Source organism: Cyrtonyx montezumae, unplaced genomic scaffold, assembly GCF_038088225.1.
Source record: "Cyrtonyx montezumae isolate F1298 unplaced genomic scaffold, pur_monq_1.0 scaffold_21, whole genome shotgun sequence".
NCBI classification, from domain to species: Eukaryota; Metazoa; Chordata; class Aves; order Galliformes; family Odontophoridae; genus Cyrtonyx; species Cyrtonyx montezumae.
In genome coordinates this window covers 1,754,414-1,776,459 of record NW_027071948.1, presented here as the reverse complement: position 1 = coordinate 1,776,459, position 22,046 = coordinate 1,754,414, and the positions used below count along the sequence as shown (strand labels likewise).

The 22,046-nt window shown below is 41.6% G+C and overlaps 1 protein-coding gene across 1 annotated transcript in view; it reads right to left on the bottom strand.

Moving 5' to 3' along the window:
- Positions 1 to 20,424, bottom strand: part of CFAP74 (cilia and flagella associated protein 74) — a 36,485-nt gene extending 16,061 nt beyond the window's left edge. The window contains 21 exon segments of the mRNA XM_065737918.1: positions 656 to 777; positions 1,886 to 2,008; positions 3,029 to 3,141; positions 4,044 to 4,203; positions 4,363 to 4,536; positions 5,212 to 5,301; positions 5,520 to 5,586; positions 6,770 to 6,888; positions 7,586 to 7,759; positions 8,456 to 8,629; positions 9,542 to 9,752; positions 11,326 to 11,483; positions 12,233 to 12,335; positions 13,268 to 13,378; positions 13,901 to 14,074; positions 14,453 to 14,557; positions 16,334 to 16,432; positions 17,158 to 17,301; positions 18,557 to 18,644; positions 19,051 to 19,261; positions 20,227 to 20,424. Of these exon segments, the coding sequence (XP_065593990.1) occupies positions 656 to 777; positions 1,886 to 2,008; positions 3,029 to 3,141; positions 4,044 to 4,203; positions 4,363 to 4,536; positions 5,212 to 5,301; positions 5,520 to 5,586; positions 6,770 to 6,888; positions 7,586 to 7,759; positions 8,456 to 8,629; positions 9,542 to 9,752; positions 11,326 to 11,483; positions 12,233 to 12,335; positions 13,268 to 13,378; positions 13,901 to 14,074; positions 14,453 to 14,557; positions 16,334 to 16,432; positions 17,158 to 17,301; positions 18,557 to 18,644; positions 19,051 to 19,261; positions 20,227 to 20,424 (2,918 nt within the window).
- Positions 20,425 to 22,046: the final 1,622 nt, after the last annotated feature.

Here is a 22,046-nt window from a genome sequence, read left to right as displayed (position 1 = left end):
TAAATTATCAATTATACCAGTCTGCATACTTAAAGGGTATCTGTCACTCCAGTGCAGTTCTTAAGTTCAGGAAAGGTTGCATCTTTCCTATGTTATAGGAAACACAAAAGGACTGAAATTGATTTATCCACTATCACAGCCCACATCTCTGAAGACTGGGAGTTGACCTCAGTAAGGAGCAGTTGGCATCAGGCTGGCTTCCAGATTATTCCTTCAGAAAGTTCTTTGGCTGAGTCAATTATACACAATGTGCACTCAGTTTTGGGCACATTTATCTCCCTAATATTTAGCTTGCAATTCTGTGTGATTAAACTCACTGTGGCTGCAATTCCCTAGGGACTTATCAGCTCTATCACAGAGCAGGCACAGCACAAGGAACCTTGTAGGAGTGGAAGGGTGTGTATTAACTCAGATACTTCACAGCCATCGCTCTTCTTGGGATCTAGGATGGCAGTACACCCAAGTCTAATTTCCACAGTAACATAGAATTCAGAGGGCTTGTAATCAGGATGTCCTGCTGAAATACCAGGGAAAAATAAGAGTGCAAAACTGTCCTTCAGCATGCTGTGATAAGCAACGTCTCTGGAACAGCAGAACCCTGAGGTATCACCCACTGACCTAAGGTCTTGTCAGTCAGCTGTAGAGGGCAGCTCACCTGCTCCGGATGACAACGCAGTCCTGATAAAGTCGGTCGTACATACAGATTTTGAAGTCAACGTTGGGATTGGGCACCCAAACAGGCACATCAACAGACACTCCAATGGCACTGAAGTACAGCTTTAATACAAATCAAGAGCATGCTTGTTTTTGTGAGTGTCAAATTGTTACTGATCTAGGCAGACAATTTCTACTTTACATTACAGCTAAAATATGTACTCGTTAAAGGTCACTTAATTAAACAAAGTGATAGGAAAAAATTAGGAAATAAAATCTAGGTATTCCTGTGTACCAGAACAGAAATGAACTATATTTTAGCTTGGACCCCTTGCCAGAGAACATGAAGGAACAGCATGCTGCCCAAGACATTGAAAAGAATTATTTAAAGAGTTAAGTGAATGCACAAGAATTCAGAAAGTCAAGAAACTGCAGCTTGTTTATCCAGCAAAGAAATACAAAAGGGCAGTGTGGTGCTATATTCCACATAATGACCTTGAGTCTAAATTTCAGCAGCCTCATAGATCAAACTTGGACAAAAATGATCCTTCCCTGCCAGAGCTGAAAGAAAGGGTACCCACAGGAATGTGCAGTATGCATCTGCAGTTTCTTTTGTAGACTATTCCATCTGTAGACCACGGGAAGAGCCAAGACTGGCCCACCAAGCTTCTTGGAAGATATTCTTCCTTTTTCTTTTTAGAGTTTTAGATTTTTTTTATTATTATTTTTGGCAAGCTTCTGTGAACTGTTCCCAGGCAGAATTTGGCTTCCAGTAAAATGCAGAATTAAAATATGCTGAAATGGTAACTGAAGTTGTCATCTGTCCCAGCCTTCACACATCAGTTTCACTACTTCCTGCTAAATAATTCCAATGCTGAGATATCAAAGAAAATAAACTGCGTGGGTTGGGAACAGAGGCAAATAATTTCAGATTTCTATAGAGGACAATAGGTGTTTTCCAGTAGGATGTGTGATAAATGGCTGGATTGCTTGTGTAGGAATTTGAGAGAATCTACAGGTTTAGCAACCAGAGTCCATCAGAAAGAAGGGCCATGATTTACAAGGTTTCTCACTGTTTATCATAAGAAATACCAATGAGGTAACCTGTGTCAAACCTATCTGACCTCTGTCTGGTTCTGCTTCTAGTACGGGATCTGTGCTCCTGTAATTCCTGGTAGGAGCAGAAGGGTTTCAGCAGTGTTTGAAGCAAGTCTTACACAGAATCACTCACTGGTTTGCAGTCCGAGTTGTCAAACACGATCTCAAACTCTGCCCGAACATCCCCAGGAACAGATGGCATGAATACAATCTGAAGTTTGACTGAGCTGAAGGGTCCGATTTCACCTTGGGTAACCTAAACAGGAAGTAACACGTTCTTAATGGGAACCCTCTTAGTGTTGTTGGCTATAAAACTGCATGGAGGTGGAGCTGTATGTGCTCACAGTGGACAGCACAGTACTATGCCTAATTTCTCACTAGACTGAGTGAACTATGACAGGGAAAAATGGATCAGTAATCTTTACAAGGTTCATTGTGGGGAAAAAAGCTTGGGATGACGTGGTTTCACAGCCAGGCATGGGCAGAAACTTACTGAGAGAGTTCCTTTTTACTGCAAGGCTTTTTATGAGAGGTAGATTACATGTTTTACCAAAGAGTTTCCACCATATCGGTGAATAATTCATACTGGTGTAACCAATACAAAGAAGCTACACTACTGAATTCAGTGCTTTTTTCATGGACGGGTAGAAGCCATAAATCTGAACTCTTCTCTGCTTTATTTAGTGTGGCACATTCTTCCTGCCCCTCCTTTTCTCTTGTTGCTAGATGTTGCATAACAAAGAAAAGACAGGAGAATAATCAAGCTGACAGCAAGTGAAATTGTGGGAAATGCAAATCTCCTTCTGCTCACAGACACTTCATGGACCAAAAGAAGAGGCAAATATATTGTGTTATTTCATTTGAAGGATTTAAAGTAAATGCTTTTAACCTAAAAGAGGGGAGATTTAGATTAGATATTGGAGAAATTTCTGACAGAGAGAGTGGAGAGGTGCTGGAACAGGCTGCCCCCAGAACCTGTGTATCCATCCCTGGAGGTATTCAAGGCCAGCTTGGATGGGCCCTGGGCAGACTGACTTCATGCTGATTTAATTCTTGGCAACCTTGTTCACATCAGGGCAGGTGGAACTAGATGATATTGGAGGTCCTTTCCAGCCCAAGACCTTTTATGATTCTTTGATTAACTTTAAAACACTGGATTCCACTCAGCTTGAAACTGATTTTGGAATTCAGCATTTGCCAGCAGTCAAAGCAACTCACTTCATGTAGGAAGCCTGGACTACTGAAAATCTTGTATGTATTTCAGGACATTCACTACCTTTCCCAGCATAATTTCAGTTGGTGTTTCTTCAGGAGAATGTTCCATTAAATTATGTGCACTATCTTTGTCTATGTCTGAAGTGAAATTGAGTCCATCTTGGGCGGGTTGTTCTGAAAGAAAAAGAAACACCAACAAACTCACAAGATGCCAGATGTGTGCATCAAACAGAGCAGCAAGCAAAAACAAAAACAAAAACCAACACCACAGAATGGTTGAAGTTGGAAGAGACCTCTGGAGATGAGCTGATCTAAATCCCCCTGCCCAAGCAGGGTCACAGAGAGCACGTGGCACAGTGCTGTGCCCGTGCAGGTTTTTAATATCTCCAGAGGAGGTAACTCCACAACCTCTGCTCTGTGAACAGCTTTAAAGGTAAGGCAGGTACAGGGATTCCATTAATCACTTTCACTGCAGGGAAAAGAAAAAGAACCCACCACCTCGTGCAGGGACATTTGGTTTCCTGTCATGGAAATGATCAATGTACAGAAGAAATATTCAATGCTTATTTTGAAGAAGTCTTTCTTCTACAGTATCGCATCTTATTAAGTACATAGTAAACATCAGGAATGTAAGGAAGCCTTATGAGGCTCATCTTTCTGTTTTCTTGTTCCTAGAATTAAAGACCATAAAAATAAACCTGGCACGTGGATTTCTCTTCTGAGGGGTGGGGATTTGGTTGCTGAGACAAGCGATAATATTTTCGCAGTCTCTCTCAGCTAGTTGGTTTCTATGTTCTTCTGAAGCTGAGTTGTTGATCACTAATGAGGATCAAGATCCGCTGTTGATTTTGATATAATGGTGCCACTATATTATTTTTAGTCTTTTTTTTGAGCTGTAGATGATTTAGAGTTGAGGCAGCATCCAAAGAAGTGTAACATTACTACTAACACGACGAACTACTTAATATACAGAGTAAGTTTGCAAACTGAATTCCACAGCTCATTACAAAAACCTCTACGTGTGGATAATGGTTAATCTGGGAAACTTGCACCAGCACTTTTCAGAATCACCTCACCTGCAGAAAGTGTCTCAGTCCTCTGCTGCTCTGCCTGGGCTATGCAGCAGGTTGGTTCTTCACTATGACCAGGACAGATTTGTCCTTTTTCAAGCACAGGTGTCACAGAACTACTGCTGTCTTTCTTTTTAGGAGCAGAGTCACTGCATGGTTGAGAAACCTATAAAAAAGTATTCAAGAAAAAATAATTTCTACTGTGACCTATCACTGAGCTTGCATCCAGCACCAACTTCATCAAGGAGCTGCAAATGAGACGTTGTTTTCTTTAATTATGTTATAAATTGAATTCATTAATTTAGGGAGATACTTCTGAACCTACCATTCTTGCAGTAGAAGATTCTGCTGTTGCTCCACATCTACCACTGTCACCTGCTGATGTCTGAACTCTGAATCTCGTTCCCAGAGCTCCGGTGTTCATCAGTTTGAGAGTTCGTGAAATTGTCTCTCCCACCACATGAGTGCCAAAGTCAACAAGCACTTTATCCAGTGCCAGCTGTAGGAAAATAAACCACCAGTTACTACTGTCCTAGAGAGTCAGTGATGTCAACCAAATGAGCATTCACGTTTTCAAGAGTAGGACTTAAGTTCTCATTTCAAAGACAGTGTCAAATAATTGCCAGCTGCGGGCACTCTGTCTTTTTGCCAAAGCCAACTAATTTGAACAATGTCTTGTTACACTGAGCCACTTGCATTTCAGTCCACTGAATTCTCAAAATATATTGTGATGCTGAATTAAAGGAGAGGCATTATATTAATTTTAAATCAGTGCCAAGAGACAAATATACAGTGTGCTTTTTGTCTACATAGAAACTGAACCTCCTGCAAACTTGGGGTGAAATTTCCAAAGATTTCAAGAAGAAATGATAGCTCATCTCCAGCTGCCATTATTCTTCCCTCCATTCACGCAGAACCACTGTGTGAATAAACAGAACCACTTCATTTAATTCCACCCTGACACTGAGGTTACAATTAATGGTTATGTAAATATATTAAGATAACTGTGAATAAATCTCAGTGTAACCTGCAAAGCTAAGGAATCAATTTTATTTATTTATTTTTCTTAAGGACGATACATGTTTAACAGAGAAAAAGAAATGTAAAACCTCTTGCTAAATATCTGCAATAACGTTTATGCTATCACATTTTCTGACTTTAAGCAGTCACTTACAATGCATGTCTTGGCTGTACATTTCAGTGGAACAGAAAAAGAACCTGTTTGGGCCATAAACAGGACTTCTCCTTCCAGATTTTCGTTTGTCTAAAAAACACAAACAAACCCCAGCCATGAAATTACATTTTTCTGAAGTGTACTAGGAGAACATATCTTAATACAAAGTAACACAGCCTGAACTGGCACAACGGACCCTTCCTGGAGCTGCAGTTTGTTTCCCTAACAGCTAAAGAACGTTTTTAATCATGTTAGTGACTAACACCAGGCTTCTCTTCACTCATGCCTTACCACTGAGGTGCACTTACCACAGGCTTGAAGGTTACCCCCACTTCACAGGACATTCCAGCAGACATTTTGCCAGGTGGGTCAAACCTACGTAGAGAAGCAGCAGCAAACACCCAATTAAAGCCACATCTGAAACCCCCAGGTCCTACTTTGGTAGGAACAGCAAAGAATATATAAATCTTTTTCCACGTGAGTTAATTTATTCATCTGGAAAGTAAGAACGAGGGACAGATTAAGGAAAAGCCACAGAAACCTGGTGCAACTGTAAAACAACAAAGATGGATTCATTGAGGTTTTATTCAGAAAGTCGTGTAATACTTCTGAAGGAGAGAATTACTTTGTTCACTCTACAAACAAGGCAACTGGTGAAGCTGTGGCTCAATGATATTGTTAAGAATGGAGAGGACCAATCTCATATTCTAACACCTGGGAAGCAGTGTGCCATTATCAGTTTCAACTGTGAATCTGTAACATCCCCACTATCCAAACAGGAAATAAAGAGGAAAAAAGAAGGTTGCTGCAAGCGATTAGAGAACGTGCTGCTCGCTGCTCGCTGCATCAAAATCATCTTGAAAAGAAACTGCCAGTCACTTCAATGCCTCCTTTCATGGTGTCTGTGATGCAAAAAAAATGCCCATCAGAAGACAAGAAGTCTCACAGCTGCACTCCAAATGAAATTACGAAGGCACAACTAGAGCCCTATTCTGCCTGAAAAAACAGGCTGGATTAAATAACGACTGAATGTCATCAGCCGTGGGGACAGCCAGGGAGCTGTGCCCCACAGAGCACAGAACATATGCATTAGTCACAATTTTACCAAAGCAGAATTAAAAAGCAACAAAGATGAAACTCCTTCGAACAGAAATGGAAAAGGAAATACTTTTCAGAAAATATGATCTTAAAGTGTGAGTAGGCAAATGAGCTTCTGTATCCTGAGCTTCAGAACAGAGCACTAGCAGTTTCTCTATGAAGGGCCTGAAGGAATAGCTCCTACTCCAAATAATCCCTCGATGAAGTATTTACACCTCATGTGTACATTTTGCTTTTCACATGATAGGGACTGGGCCCTACCTGTCAGCAGTACAGGAGCCAATGATGTGCAGCTCAGGCAGAGTCTTTTCTGCTCTAAGACAGTTCCTTCCCTCATTATACAATAATGCTATAGAATAGTTTAGATGCATCTAACAAAAACTGTTTAATTTGCTGGAGAATTTAGTTACATCTCCCGACACAAATGTAAAACAACTCATCTACAGATAGCTTTACTTACTGAATGCTGATTAAATCCTTCAGCCATTCACTGATTCCCACTGGTTTGCAGTAGTTAAGGCTGTAAGATGCATTTATCAAAGTTATCTTCTTTTTGTAGATTTTGCCAACATCAAAATCCTTGAAATACCAAACACATCAGGAGGCGTGAGGTGTCAGTAACAATTACACAGTGACAAAACAACCAGGTTTACCACAGTCACACTCACAGTGCAAGGCTTTGTATAAGCCCAGAGAGCACTGCCCTGCTCCAAACAAATCCTTTCCAAAGACACAACCTGCAGAGCTCAAGACTCTGATTTATTTCATAAACCAGGCAACATTTTCTTGGTATGTGCACAGCTGATGTACCACACTGATCTGCAAGCTGTGTAACAGGGCGTGCAGTAACACAGGACAAGCAGAGCCCTGCAGGCTGTGTGTCCCATGGCACATGTCCCTCTGACACTGAAAATTACTGTGTGAGAGGCCACGTCAGCAACCTTGTCAAGTACAGAGAAGATCTAGGAGCAGCAGTGTATTTTCTGACAGTGTGCTTGTTAATTACAATACAGGGATAAAACGATCAGCTCAATTTCTTCCTAACATAAGCATTATATTATAGTCACCTGCAGGCTGGAATCTTTACTGAAAATGTCCCTGTTCTCCTGCTGCTTGTGAGCAGAGAGTGAACCCCGTGACCCTTAGCTGCCTGTCCATGTTAACCCACAGCAGCCAACAAGAATCTTTTCAGTGCCACAGCATTTTGATCAACACATCAGAATACTATGAAAAAAATCTGTTGTCTTCACAGATCCTATGTGGAATGGCCACTAACCTTGAAATGAATGCAACTTGGTTTACTATAGAAAGTTCGTCCTTTATGTTCATGACCAGACACTATTCCCTTATGAAAAATTCTAGGTTGGAATTCCTCCTTTTTTTCCTCTACAGTCTCTTCTCTCACTACTGTTGTAGCCAGCTGCTTTGAATCCATTTCTTCTTTGGATATCTAACAAGGAACATCAATAAAAAAACTCGGTAAGTATCTGTGATCACAGAATCTACAGAACGAAACAGAAATGCCTATGCATAGAATCTCAGTATCTGGCCAGCCTTCATTACTCTCCAGATTAAACCCAGCCCCCCAACTTGTGTTTGAAGAAATGAGTTTATTCTCAGCTGTTCGTCCTGTACACTGCCTTCATCCAGCATTAGAATACTCTGTTTTAATGGGGTTATATTCCACTTCCTGAGCAAACATTCAAAGAAAATCAGCCATCTTCACCGAACCCTTTAGTTACAGTCCAGTGCTTCTTTCATGCAAGCACATGGCACCTCCTGACACTCTCATTCTGACTGATTCTCAAGTGCTTTTAAAGACCTGCATCTGAGGAAAGTGCTGTATGGGAGCATTCTTTGGAATAACACATACAACCTTACCTACACTATTCCTCAGTGTTATTTACTTCTCTTTAGAGTGCAGAATACTGTTGGTTTGATAAAAGCTATGCTTTACTGTGCACCTGCCAGTGTCATTTCTTCAGATATGTACAACTACCAGAGAGGGAAACAAAACTTTTCTAATCCACTTAGACACTTCATGAATAATTCCAAAACACTGTAGACTTCAGCATAACAATGGGACAAATACACACATCCACATCTATTTTCTCCTGTTTTTAAGAGAGGATATCACAGCTTTTACCTCGTGCAAGTCACAGGCCTGACTCCATCGTCCTGGGAGCTCCGGTTCTGCTGGGATCTGGTCCCTCTCCTCATCTTCATCACTCTCACAGAGCACTTTGTGGGGGATCTTTGCAGAACCCTGTCCTACAGGAGCAGTTCTCTCAGCAGCTGGGGAACAAGTTGATGGCGACTTCTGTGAGAGAAAATACATTCTGAAATACCATTAAAAATTACGAGAGCACAGTTACATGAGCAGTTTCCAAGGAGATCTTTTAATACAGAGTGACTGGTCTGTAAGGCTGCAAGGCTGAAGATGACAGCTTGAGCCAATCGCTTCTTAAAGTGACAACTCAGACAATCTTACAAGAATGAGCATCTATAGGATGATAACTGTATTCTGTAGGAGGGTGGGCCTGTGAACAGTGACTGTGTACTTTTGGGTTTTGTGTTTTTTTTCCTGTTATATCTACCACACCATAACCAAGGATTTCTTGCTTTTTTACATCGTGACAATTTCCACAAACCAATGTGCCCCTCTCCCCCTTTCTTTAAAATACCCAAGGGCTGCAGGAAGACACTGCCTTCCTTGAGGGATTCAGTTCATCCCACCTCTCATTACCAGGCAGGTACTGCCTGTAATACTGTGCAGTGTTAAAACAAACATGTAAAAGAAACTCAATCAGAAACATGTTGTCATGAAACACAGTGTTCTCCTTTCTAATAGGTTGGAAACATTTCTCTTTTGCTGACAGACTGATTCAAATCCTTACCTGGGGATGAAGGTAATTATTCCTCTTGGAAGCAGTTGTGATTAATGTGTCTGAAATACACTTCTTACAAATACCCGTAAAAAATACAAATGGGAACAAAAAATATCCATACCAGGCAGCAGTGTCTTCGTGAACGAAGGTGCCAACAATCAAGAACAGAGAGACTAATTGTCATCAAGAGATCCAGGGGACTGCTGGAGATACTGCTCTCTGCTTACTCTGCACTATCTGGTATTTGGCTGCAGCCCGTGCTATTCAGAGGCAGAATCAGAATTCACTTTCCTACAGCTCTGACAGAAAATAAACCTAGGGATGTTTCTTAGTCCTCTGTTTACCTGTGACAGCACTCCATCTGGACGTTCACAGGTCTTCTCAATATATTGCCACGCCTTCTTCCTCCACAGTAAAGGATCCTTAAATTTAACACCACTCTTAATTGCCTTCATATGGGACTGCTGATTTTTCTGCTTCTGAATGGAAGCTTTTTCTTGCAAAATTTTTGATACAATCTCAATTTTTCTTGCCTTTTGTTTTTCTCGGAAAGCTCTGTAATAAGATGTTATAAGAAACACTGAACCAACCATAGCTGCTTATTAATATCACTACAGCCCATTTTGGGGGCTTTTTTTCCCCAACATCACATCTTCAAATTGAGAGCAGCAGTGATCTGTGTCACTGGGATTTGGAGGCTCAGTGCATTTCAACTAAACATATGTGAGTGGAGTGTTTTAGCAGTTGAAGAAAAGCATAACACAGCATACTGGTCATCAGTATGGGAACAAAGTTTCTAAATCACTTTCCTAACTTAACTATTCAATGACAGTTGCCTGTCTGAAGTCAAGTAGATTGTAAACAAGCAAAAGAAGGTATTAAGGTAAGGCCATACGTACTGAACTTGAAAGGTATAAATTCAGAGCCCACCACAGCAGATAAGTGCCACTGTATTTGTATTTTGGGAGAACCAAGGCACACAGAGGTTATGAAATGTAGCTTGGTATACTGACTCCCAGTGCTGTTTGCTGTTAGTATAAAGCCATCCCTTGTTTTTATTACTAGCTCTTAAGTGTACATTGCCTATAAGAAGAATGGTAAAAACTAAGATACAGGCTTTAATGAATAAAGAGTTAATTTTTGCAGGCAATTCAGAAAGATTTATTCAGGCTAAAACGTGCTTTGAGAAAACAGAGAGTATCCCTTCACATAAAAGGAGAAAGGTAGAGACCCAGGGGAAATAATTCAGCAGTTCCTCAGGCACTGGTGGAGTGGTAGCTGAAATTAGAAAAGAACTGCTGTGAAAGTGCAGTCGTGTCACAGCTAACATTAAGATGAACAAACTGCTCTTCCTTGTGCCTACAAAGGGAGGCAGTGAAAGGGAGAAGGCAAGCAAGGAGAAAGGCAAAAAGTTAGGTATTTCCTGCAGATCTCTACCAACTGACGTGGTTATTTTGTTAATGGGATTTTTAGAATGCATTCAGGGATAGCAGAAGTTGTATCATGGAGCTATCAAGACTGAAGCATTATTTATTACAACTAACTGAATTTTTTCTTATTAAATCTCTCAACATTTGCTATAGGTTAGAAGAGCCAGCATGAAGAAACACATACCTCAACCACCTTCTGTTTAGCACCTTGGCTCAAATTCATCTTTATGTGTGGTTGAAAACAATAATTAACTTTGCACCAGAGCAGATGAGACACAGACACATCATCTCTGTCCACGTAAAGGCAGAGGAATAATCTCAGCCAAAGAAGCAGGAAGGAGACTGCTCTGACCGCCCCGCAGTTTTTATACGAGCAGTGTTTGGGACACACAGGAGCACTGTTACTTCAGGCATTCAGTTCAAGTTTACCAAATTGCTCTCCTGGGATGGTTTATCTTTCTTGCAGTAATCAGAACACGGGCTCCAAACTTTGGTTCTCTGAATAATACATAAGCTAGAATTTCAAGTCGACTAAAACTGGCTGTACAAATTTCACACTTTCAGAGTGTAAGAATGAGTTCACTCTCTTGAGACAGCATCATATATGTTATGCTTCTGGATTCCAATTAAGAGATCCAATATATTTCTGCATGAGCATCAGTGAGCAATGAGAGCACAATATACAAATGAATACTTACTGTTTCTCTTTTTCACGCTGTAGCAGAAGTTTATGGAGAAAAATTTCCTTGGCAACATTGCCTCCTTCTGCTAGGATTGCCTCCCTCATTGTCACCTCCTGTTTCTTTGCCTCAAAGGCCATTGCTTTGTTCCAAGCCTGGAGAGCCTGGAGTTTTTCCTATGGAGCCAAACAAACCACAGCTTCGTATTTGATTTGCACTTTAAAGAAAACCAGCTGGGACTCTGGTCTACTTATCTAAGTATAAGTTTGTGGTAGCTTTACCTGAAATACAACTTACTGATTTTAATATACACAACTGCCAAGCAAGTTATCAGTAGTCTGTGTGTGCTGGGGATGCAGAAAGCTCTGACTAGTCAGCACTAATTCTTTCCTCTTCTAGTTCTTCTTTGAAATGTTTTTCAATGAAGGAATGTTTACAGGATATTTACAGCTCTTATCAAATCAGTATTAAATTCAGATCATTCCCTCATATTCTATAGAACACAAATGAATGGGCGAAGTGGCTTAGCTCAGAAATTTTTACTTTATGTTATTTAGACTCCTCAGTGACTGCTTTTTTTCCATGTTTTCTTCATATGAATTATTTCTCATTTGGGATCTAAATAACAGGAAATATTTCTGGCCATGTTTTTGGAGAATTTGTAGTATGCATTACCATCAAGAAAGCCACCCTGCCATAGCAGCTACAGCGTTCACAAAAAGACTCCTTAAGTATCACAAATCTGTCCATACAAATCCAACACCATTACTTCCTATAGTTAAACTCTCAGTTTAAAAGGAGGTTTGGTCTGTGGAACAGCAGCATCACACACCCGTTTCACAGTCAAAACTGGGATTACTTTCAATAAAAGCTAGCAGTCTAACAAGTCAATTCTTCATTCCCCAGCTCAGCACAGCAGCAGTACCCTATTGGAAGTTATGCTGTTTTTCAGGGAGAGCACAGCTTGTATCCTTCTCTCCATATGCTCCTGAGTTTTCGCTTCTTCTTTTGCATTCTTCTCATGAATTCTGTAAGCAGAGTGAAATCTTTCAGCTTATATCCTGGAAAGCTTTGAGTATTAGAATGTTTAACCTGACAAACTGTAGTTGTGTAAGACACCTGACACATTTCCTGCATGTCTCTGTGTTCCTGTAATACTGAGGGTGAGTAGAGTAGAACAGCTGAAAGAGCCTTCTACACAGTGCCCTCCAATTACAAGTGCCCACAGGCTTTCAACAACTTTTTTATGTTTTTAATTCAGAAATGCATTTCACATTCTATGTGAAATAAAAAAAGTTGCTGAAATAAAGTAAGAATTCTGATGCTGCTCATAAAATTGATATCTAAGCAATGAGATATTGAACTTTACACAAGCAAACCACACGCCGAAAATAAACCACAGAAATTCTAAAACCTTGAAATACGTGGGCACGAATCAGCTCTGTGAGCATCTCAGTTAATACTGAGGCAAACAGGAACAGGAATTTGTTGTATTACTGAGCAAAACAGATCAACTGATTTGGTTCAGTTTGTTAATTTTAATTACTGTTAAGTTTGTACATGTTATCTAGGGAAAAACATAAAATACCATAAAAACAGTACAATTATTTCAATCACTTCTTAATTAAGTCCTAATACACAAGTAAAAGTAAGTAACAAATGCTCAGTTCCTTGAGTAACAAAATAATTTACTATCACAGTAATTGTATGAACATGAACGTATGGAGAAGACGTTCTGTTTGCCATCCATCATAAGAGAACAGGGGCACAAAGAGATGCCCTCTGAATCAGTTCTACCACACAGCAAGAAACGATTCCCCTGCATTTCAGAGGCAATGCAGAAAGGCAGAGTGCGAAGTGCCAACCTGGAATTCAGCTGTACTGTCTCAGTTAATAGCACACACACACTGCATACCGAGAACGCACAGTGAAGGGAAACAAAAGAGGAGTGAATGAGTACCTTGCCATGCTTTTCCTGAGGAAGGAGACTGCTTTTTCATGGTTCCTTCTGGCACCTTCAATCATTTTTTTATGCCTTTTTTCATATTCCTTCTGGGCTTCCTCTTCTTTTCTGTGAAAGACATGCAAACCAACAGCACTAAGGAAACAATTATCTATGGCTTAAATAAGGAAATGATAGCTAATGGGGGGGCACTTATTGCTATGTTCTGAAATGAGGGCAGTGGCTTCCCCTCCTCTGTACAGTCTCTTGTCTTCACAAAAGCTGACAACCTGGTATCCTTTTTCTCTCCAAGTTTCAATGAGCACAACCCTAAGTTTAGAAGCTCCCAGCATCCAGCAACAATGCAGACACGTGCAGTTAGTCTGACCTAATAAATTCAAATCCCTTAGACAAAAAGCATTCATAGTTTTATTCTTTAGCAAGTTAATTATGTCAGAAATCTTTACCCGAATAGTGACAAGGCTGGGGGGCAATCCTTACCTTCATTCTCTTTCCTCACAGATATTTCGGAGCCAACATCCAGCTCAGAAATACAATACCATGATTACTTCCATTAGCTAATCTTCTCAACATGTGAAATAATGATTTGGCTGCAGGTGAAAGAGGGAAAGGAAGCAGAGCCCAACTTACTTTTTTAAAGACAGCTGATTTTTTTCTGCTCTCAGTGCTGCTATTTTTTCCTTCTGAATCCGTGCTTCTGCTTGTTCTTGGTATTGCATCTCTAGCTTCAACTCATCTTCTTTAAGTTGTTTGTGGAGGTTTTCATATTTTCCCTGCTGGGTTTGTATCTTCCACAGCTCAAGCCTTTAAAACGAAGTGTGAGCTGCTTTCAGAACTGAGGCATAAATTAGAAGTATTTATGCTTATTCATTGCTATAGCAGACAGGTCTACTTAAGCCCATCTTATTTTCTTATTAAACTCGGACTTAAACTTCATTTATGTGTGCAAAATTAACTCAGGATCTGAGCCACAGCAACCAATTTCCTAAGCAATTAATTGTTCAGGCTACAAGTTCCTCTCAAGATCCTTTGCTTTGCAGTAAACCTCACGACCTCAAATTATGTAATTTGGTATTTACAAACAACTTCCGTAGATATAAACTTTTGGATCCATTAAACAACATAGGAAGAACATAATAAAGACTGACTCCCATCACACAGTTTGCTCATTCCATCACTTACATGTTTTCTTTCAGTGTCAAAGCAGTTTTCAGCTCAAAATCCTTCTCATCCTCCAGTTCAGTGCACAGTCGCCCATGCAGTGCCCGTAGGCGGAACGTGGCTGCACTGCTTCGTTAAAGGAGACACAGTCAGAAAGAAACTGGAACTAATTAATGTTAACAAAAATCAAAAACTCCTTCCAAACTAAGTCAGCAACAATAAATAATAGCTTTGAGGATGAGAGATATGTATTAGAATGACATCACTTTATACAAAGTCCGTTTGTCATTCAGAGGTGCAGCTTTCTTTCAACTATTACAGATGTGTCAGTATTCACACAGGAGTGTGTATTTCAGAAAGCACTGCTGTGTGGCTCCAAGTGATTATTTCCTACACTGACAAAAGAAGCATTAATAAGTATTAATAAGCAAACCAAGAGAACCTTGATTGATTTCACCTTTCATGTGGCACTGCAGTAGTCCATGCCCTTTGGCTACAGCAGCAGTGAAGGAACACAGCTGTTTATTTTCCTTGGGCTCCTCTACCCAGGAGAACTCGTGTACAGTACACTCCAGAATCAATAGGCAACGGACTGAATACACTGAACATAAATTCCACCTTTGGAAGTGAAAATTGGAAATGGATCTTCTATGTGAAGGTACTTCTTGGACTTCACAATTTTTCTCAGGCATCAGTACTGCTCGTGGCAGGTAGTATTTCCATTATTGCTATAACATGATGCACTTGAGCTTTGTAAGACAGGAACTCATCAAGTCTTCTTCACTATTAATTTGCTAAATAGAATAGACTGTGAAAATTGCTATTTTCCACATTTCTAGACCTCACAATTTGACTTGTCATAAGTACAAAAACCTCACACAATGCTTTTCTGTCTTTGTTGGTTTTTCTTAATAAGAGTCTCTCTCAGATCCTGAACGGGGAGTACTGGTGCCTGCCACAGAAGTCTGATGAGCATTAAACTCATTTTTGTTTAATCAGTTATTCTACTTTGGCAATTAACCCACCTTGGTTATTCTGTCATACACCAACTTGAGGAATAACACAGGTCATAAAATGCAGCTGCAAAGTTTGTTCACAATACACTGGCTCCTGGTACACAAGCCACCCACTTCTTTCTATTTAAACCAAATGTGAGGAGTACAGTAAATTGCCTCCCACTTCCTCACAAGTGTTTCAGAACAGCTCCTGTATGCAGAGCTACTCCTGAAAGCCATTCGTGCATTTCACAACATAAAACAATTAAAAAAAGAAAAGGCATGCATATAAATCCTGGTTGTAATTATTATCAGAACTAAAAACATCACCTCTAAAACTGACATTGGTTGATCATAATGAACAGAACTTACTGGGGGATTGATAAACATAACTGACAGCAGTGAGCTAGGCTGACTAATAACTTGTTGTTGCTGGATCCTCCTTTAAAATATATGTCTCTTTCCTATCCATTCCTAAGTCTCCACCTCTCTCTGCACTCTGATTTGACTGACAGAACCTCTAGACATGAAAGCACAGAGGGCAGTGATGCTCATGCTAAGGCACCATTATTTATTTCAAGGAGAGAATCCCAAGCTGACAATCCCAAGCCACACGAAAAGCAACTGCAGTGTTAGCATTGGCCGAGACAGAAATGAAAGCATTGCTCTGAACATACAGACAGCTCTCAAATCAGAACAGCTGAAGCTACCAAGCTATGGCCATTCTCAGCATGAGATGGAACTCCATTGGGTTTCTTTGACCTCTGAACATCTTGAATGTGTGTGCTTAAAAATTCTGTTAACTGTTAACAACGTGACAAGGTGAAAAAAGTAAACTCAGTAATTGCACACAGATAAACACAGTGGATGCCTGCATCTTTGGCACCCAGAGATGTTCTCTACCTACACATTGCCAGCCTCCTTCTCCTCTTCTATTTCAGTGTCTGTGTACTCCAGCTGCTTTTCGAGCGCTCTGATCCGCAGCTGGCAGGTAGTCAGCTCATCTCTGAAACAAATAAACACATTATTCACACTTGAAGTTCTCTCTTGACCATGAAACTCTTCTTTCTGAAGGGCAAGATTGTTCAGGATTCCTCAAGCACACCAGTTCCCCAGCACCGCGGCACTTTTTCTTTAAGATTTCATAGTGAGGTTTTTGAAAAACCCCTGTTTATTTCAAATATTTTCTCTAAAAATTCAGAAAACAATAGTCTAGTCTGACTCTATCCACGTTATCAAAAAAAAAGACAACAGCATAAACAGCATTTTTTACATTGTCCTTCTGCAGATCCATCTTCTGCTAAAGAAAATCTTTCTACCTCAGCTCAGCAAAGTGCTCATAGCAGGTGCATGTTTACAGGTATGCAAGTAACATCGCTGACTCCAATGTAACATTTCCATCACAGTTAAGAAAATATTTATAGTGAGTTTTCCATTTGATTTTTCTAATTGATCGCTGAACCAGCAGAATTGGCAGATACAACAGAGAGGAATTTGTATCTAATTATTCCAGACTGGAACTCTCTTCTTTAGCAACATTATTAGTTTTTTAGTTTTCTATTTTTATCCTTAATCCTTTATAAGGATATTGGATATATCAAATTAAGAAAGTGTTTGCATCACATACCTCTCATGACAAAATAACGTATGCTATAAATGTGTAACAGATACAGCATCCCAGTATGTGATGGAGCACCGATGCTGATTGCTTACGTTTCCTTCAACACTGACCTGATTTTCTGGACCACAAGTTCCTTTTCTTTGGCGACGTTGCTGAGCTCTTTTAAGTTCCTGGGTAAAGCAAACAGGCAAATTCTGTCTGCAGACTTCAGAGCCTGACTGTTTGTATTGTCCAAGCAGTGCTCCAAACTGTCCCTTTAAATTGAAACATATGATGAACCATGAAAACACAGAGAGAAGTTTAAGAGCTCCATGAAGTTTGTACAACCATTTGTGCATCTGTGAGTTCCTTGTTTTAACTCCTAGCAGAGTGCTGCAAACATGAGCTGTGTAAGTCAGGAAACAGTAAAGATAATCTTACAAAAAATCTTAAGTGCATGCACTTCAGCTAACATTTTTAGACTTAAATATCTTAATACTGAGTGTTTGTACACCCATTTATTGCTTCAAGTATATACCTTCATTTTTAACTGCCTGACCCTCCTCTTGATCACACCTATGGTTTTCAGGTTCTACTTTTCCTGAACAATACTTTAAAATTTTGAAGGGAACATTGTAAACTAGTTTAAATCTCATTGTGTAGAACTGTTCATCCTGTGAGTGAGCTCTCTCTCTTGCCTTCCTTGCCTATTTAAACATACAGAACAAAGTCAGAAGATGGGTGGCGGTGTTTGGTGATTTTTTTTCTTTAACCACTTTGGTGTATTTTGAGTTTCTCTGCTGATAATGGTAACACTGTCAACATTTACTGGCAGCAGGCATATGTGCTGTGCAACTTCCCACATCCATATGTTAATAAACATTATTTCAGCTTTACATCATGCCTTGCAACCCTATGCCAGGACACTGCAGGGCAGAGCAGTTTGTCAAACAGGCCAAACTGTGCTTTGATCTGCATGAGGAGAGCAGCAGCTACTTAAGGCCACATTCAAACCACTGAATTATTTTCCATGCATGACCTTTGTTACATGCACATCTATTTCTCCAGGAATAAATTCACTCTACCGCCCACTTGTAAAACCAAAGTGGTACCAAACTATCACCACGCCAGTTCTGCGTGAATCGACTGTACGCAGTGGTACAAAACTCTCTCTATATTCAGAAACTTACAGTCCAGCATTGATATTATTCCCCTTTTCCAGCAATTCCTGTTGTTCCGTAAGTACAGAGGGATTTGAACATAACACAGCATATTATTACAGAGAACTGGCTGGCTTTTAGAAGTGTGCATTGCTTGGTGTAGCACCACCCAGGCTAATAAATGCTCTTTTGAAATCTGATAAGCCCACATGAATGTGGTGCAACCACAATATTGTATATATGCACATTGCTTATGATTCATCTGACAAAAAACATGTAACTGAGTAAACCGAACCTTCTCTTGAAAAGGTAAATCACCACTACAAAGGAAGTTTTACTGCAGCTGCTAACAAAGCAATGAATTGTTTGCATGCTAGGTTCAGACCTGTCTCCAGCTCCTTCAGAAGTGACCTCATTCCCCATCTTGCCACCATCAGACAAATCTTCAAGCTTGTATTCTAATAGAAATTAAAACAACAGTTTAATAAAGAGACTTCGAGCTTCAAAATGCAAAGCGTTATGGTACTTGCTGCCAAGTCAAAAGATGTGGAGAATCAGAGATTACATTTTATAGCATTACTGCAGTGTTGATTAAAAATAAGCCACACAAGGCTGCTGCTGTACACCTGGAAACCAACGCAGGAAAATGGTAACAGTCTGCAGGGGTCTTTCTTACACTAACACCCTCTGTACACCTCATTACTGCTACAGAAAAAGAACGGTTTAAGTTTGAAGTAGTTGTACCTGTCACACTTAATGCTAAGGAGAAAAGGACTGGAATGGTTTGGAACATCATACTACCCCTAAACCGCACTGCTCCCCTCTAGTAGCTAAGGAAGTTACCCCCAGCGTTCTCATGTTCACCTTCCTCATGTTTGCTCAGGTCAGAGCTCTGACCCGCAGCGTCGTTGCCTTCGTCTTCCAGAGATGGGATGAGAGTCAGTTCCTCTTCACCACAGCCCCTGTGCTCACTGCCTTCCATGCCCGTGGTTCCTTCAGAGCAAGCGGGCTGACATGGAGACGGCTGCACGTTGCTAAATACACAGAAATCTCCAGGACACCATGACGTTGGTGCCTGTGTTATAAGTGAGTAGCATTCAGTGAGTGCTTAAGGTATATGGAGTAGCAGGACACAGTCACACATTCTGAGTATTAACCTTCACAAGTGGAGAAGTAAGAACACAGCCAAAGCGTTTTTTATATAAAATAATTGTCTTATTAATAAAAGAAGCCTAGAAGAAAACGTTTTTCTCTGGTTAAGGAACAGGAGAAATACACAGTAGAGTGCAAAGTATTGAGCTCAACGCCGAGAGCCACCTTAAAGGCAAAGAGGGGTGGCACGAAGCCCCCCAGCGCGAGCGAAGCCGCGGCGGTGTCCCGGAGCAGCCCGTGCCCTGCTGCCGAACCCCCGCGGCCCGGGCCGCTCCGCACGGCGGGTAAAGGAGGAGGAAGGACCCCCGGGCCGGCAACGGAGCGGAGCACGCGGCGGCTCCGCGTGGAACGGAGGGACGGACGGAGCGCCCGCAGCCGCTGGAGGCGGTCGCCCCACGCGGGCTGTGCCGCTGCTGGGTGCCCGTGCGTGGCTCCTCCTCGCCTGCTCGGCTCACTGTCATAGCGACAGCATCCCAGGATTTGCCTCGGCAGTCGTTAAAGACAAGTGTGACCTCTGAGTTTCCTGGGAATGTAACCAGCTGGAGTCAAAAAAGAACAGCTAATTGGTACCTTCGCTACCGGCTGTAAGCGAGTGCAGCGCGTGTTGGTGAACCGTCTGTCACCAGGGCCAGCGCTCTTCTCTCATGCGCGCATGGGAGAAGACAGGAGCTGTCGGCAGTGCCTGTGAAGGTGCCAAGTGACGGTTCCCTGGACAAGCTCGGGTCTCCCGACTCCCAGTGCACCCAGTGGGAGTCAGTGGGTCCACCCCACCTCAGTTTCAGGTGTACAGAGGCACTCACTGATGCCCAGGTCCCATAGGCGCAGCCAAGGGAGATACACCTCTGAGAAACCGGGTGAGAAATGAGCACGTATACACTGAAATCCCACTGCTGAAATCCTGCACTGAGAGGCACCTCGGCGAAGTTCCTAAGGACCAACTGGGCTCCAGCATGGAGCTGCAGAGATGGACGTTTTGTGGCTGATGGCTCCACGCCGCTCTTCAGGCGGACAGTTCTCCCTTCCCAACGTTTCCAAGGTGACAGCAGCTCCTGCATGGAGGTTCCTGGCTGTTCAGCAGCAAGACATGCCAGTAATGGGATCTTAATTTTTTTTGGTGTGGCTCAGATTATGTAAAACAATCTCTCTGTCTCAAACATCAGCAAGAGTTTTGCTGAGGACAACTGCAACGCTGCGCTCATCCCCGTCCTCAAACAGCGGCCGCGCATTTCAGAGCTGGGGCCGTGGGACACTGATACAGCGCGAGGAATCAATTCATGCAGCCTCTGAAACGAGCTCAACATTCCCACCGTGTGACTGCTATCAATATTTCCCAATCTCGTTTATAAAAATAGACATATGTGTGTAATATCTGCTTCCATAGCCACGTGGCGACGTTGCCCAACACTCTTCCACGAGCTGTTCGTGTGGAATCGTGGAGCTGCAGGGATGGGGAGAGGTGGCAAGCCAGCAGGGCTGGGGAGGAGCCACTGTGGGGGCCACCTTTGTAAGAGCGTTGACAGTTCTGAGCTGGTAGCTGAAGGAAAGCTTCAATTATTTTCAAGAGGATTAGATGAGAAAGATTGAGGGAGCTTATTTGTTTTGTTTTGATGCTTTAATAGCAATTTTAATTGTTTTTTAATCTCTCTCTTGAGCAATTTTAATCTGCCATTGACTCTAAAGAGTTTGGGATATTCTGCTAGAACTGTAGGAAATTAAATATAGCGTATCATTATTATTTCATCCTCTCTTCTCCCTTTGGCTAATAGGAATTACTCACGTTGAGTGGGGGTGCAGGTCCACGTATTTATAATGGACTGTTTTGATATTTCAGTTTGCACTCAGAATGAACTGCAAACACGGCTGAGTGGCCAAGCATTTGTCTTCCTCCTGTATAATACAGGAGAGATCATCGTGGCCCGTTGCATCAAATGTGGTTTACTTGTTTGAGAGAAGTTGCACATTTATTTTAGGGCTTTGTGCACATGGATCTTGGAACATCTTTCTCTGAAGCACAGAACCTCAGTGGCAGCTGAATCAGTCCTGGGAGGATCGTGTGAGGCTTTGCAAAGCACGGGCACTGGAGCTGTGCTGGAAGAATTGCTGTGTAGCTGTCCCTTACTCGTGGTGACATTATCCATCCACATCTGCAGCATAAGGCCTGCTCACTCTGGCAACACCCATTCCTGTGCAGTGCCCAGACAAATGAATGGGCACAACCAGAACGCTGACGATGTGCCTGGGTTATCAGAATTTGTCCAAAAAATTATCACAATCCTGAAGCTGAACACATTCCCATCACAGTGCCATGGAAGACGCTGTGAGCAGTAACCTCAGTGCACTGAGCAGACAGCTCTCCTCCTGGACTCCAAGGCAGCAGGAGCTGGAAGAGCACACGTGGAAAACAGCTCTTTTGGTAATGACTCCTCTAGAGGATCACCACTGCAGTGGCACATGTTCCAGTGGTCAGATTCTTGGCAGCATCTTGCCCTGTAGAGCATAAGCTGCCACGGTCTTCCTCTAGGCACACATGTGTGTACCACCCTACGTGTGCACATCACCTCCGCTGACTTTTGCTATTTTAACAGATGTATTCTGAAGACATAGAAATGTGTGTTCATTTTTTACTGGTAAGTTAGATGACAGCTGTCTAGACAGAGAAAAGTGGTACCAAGGAATTCTCAGAGTAGGTACACAGCTCACTGAGCCTT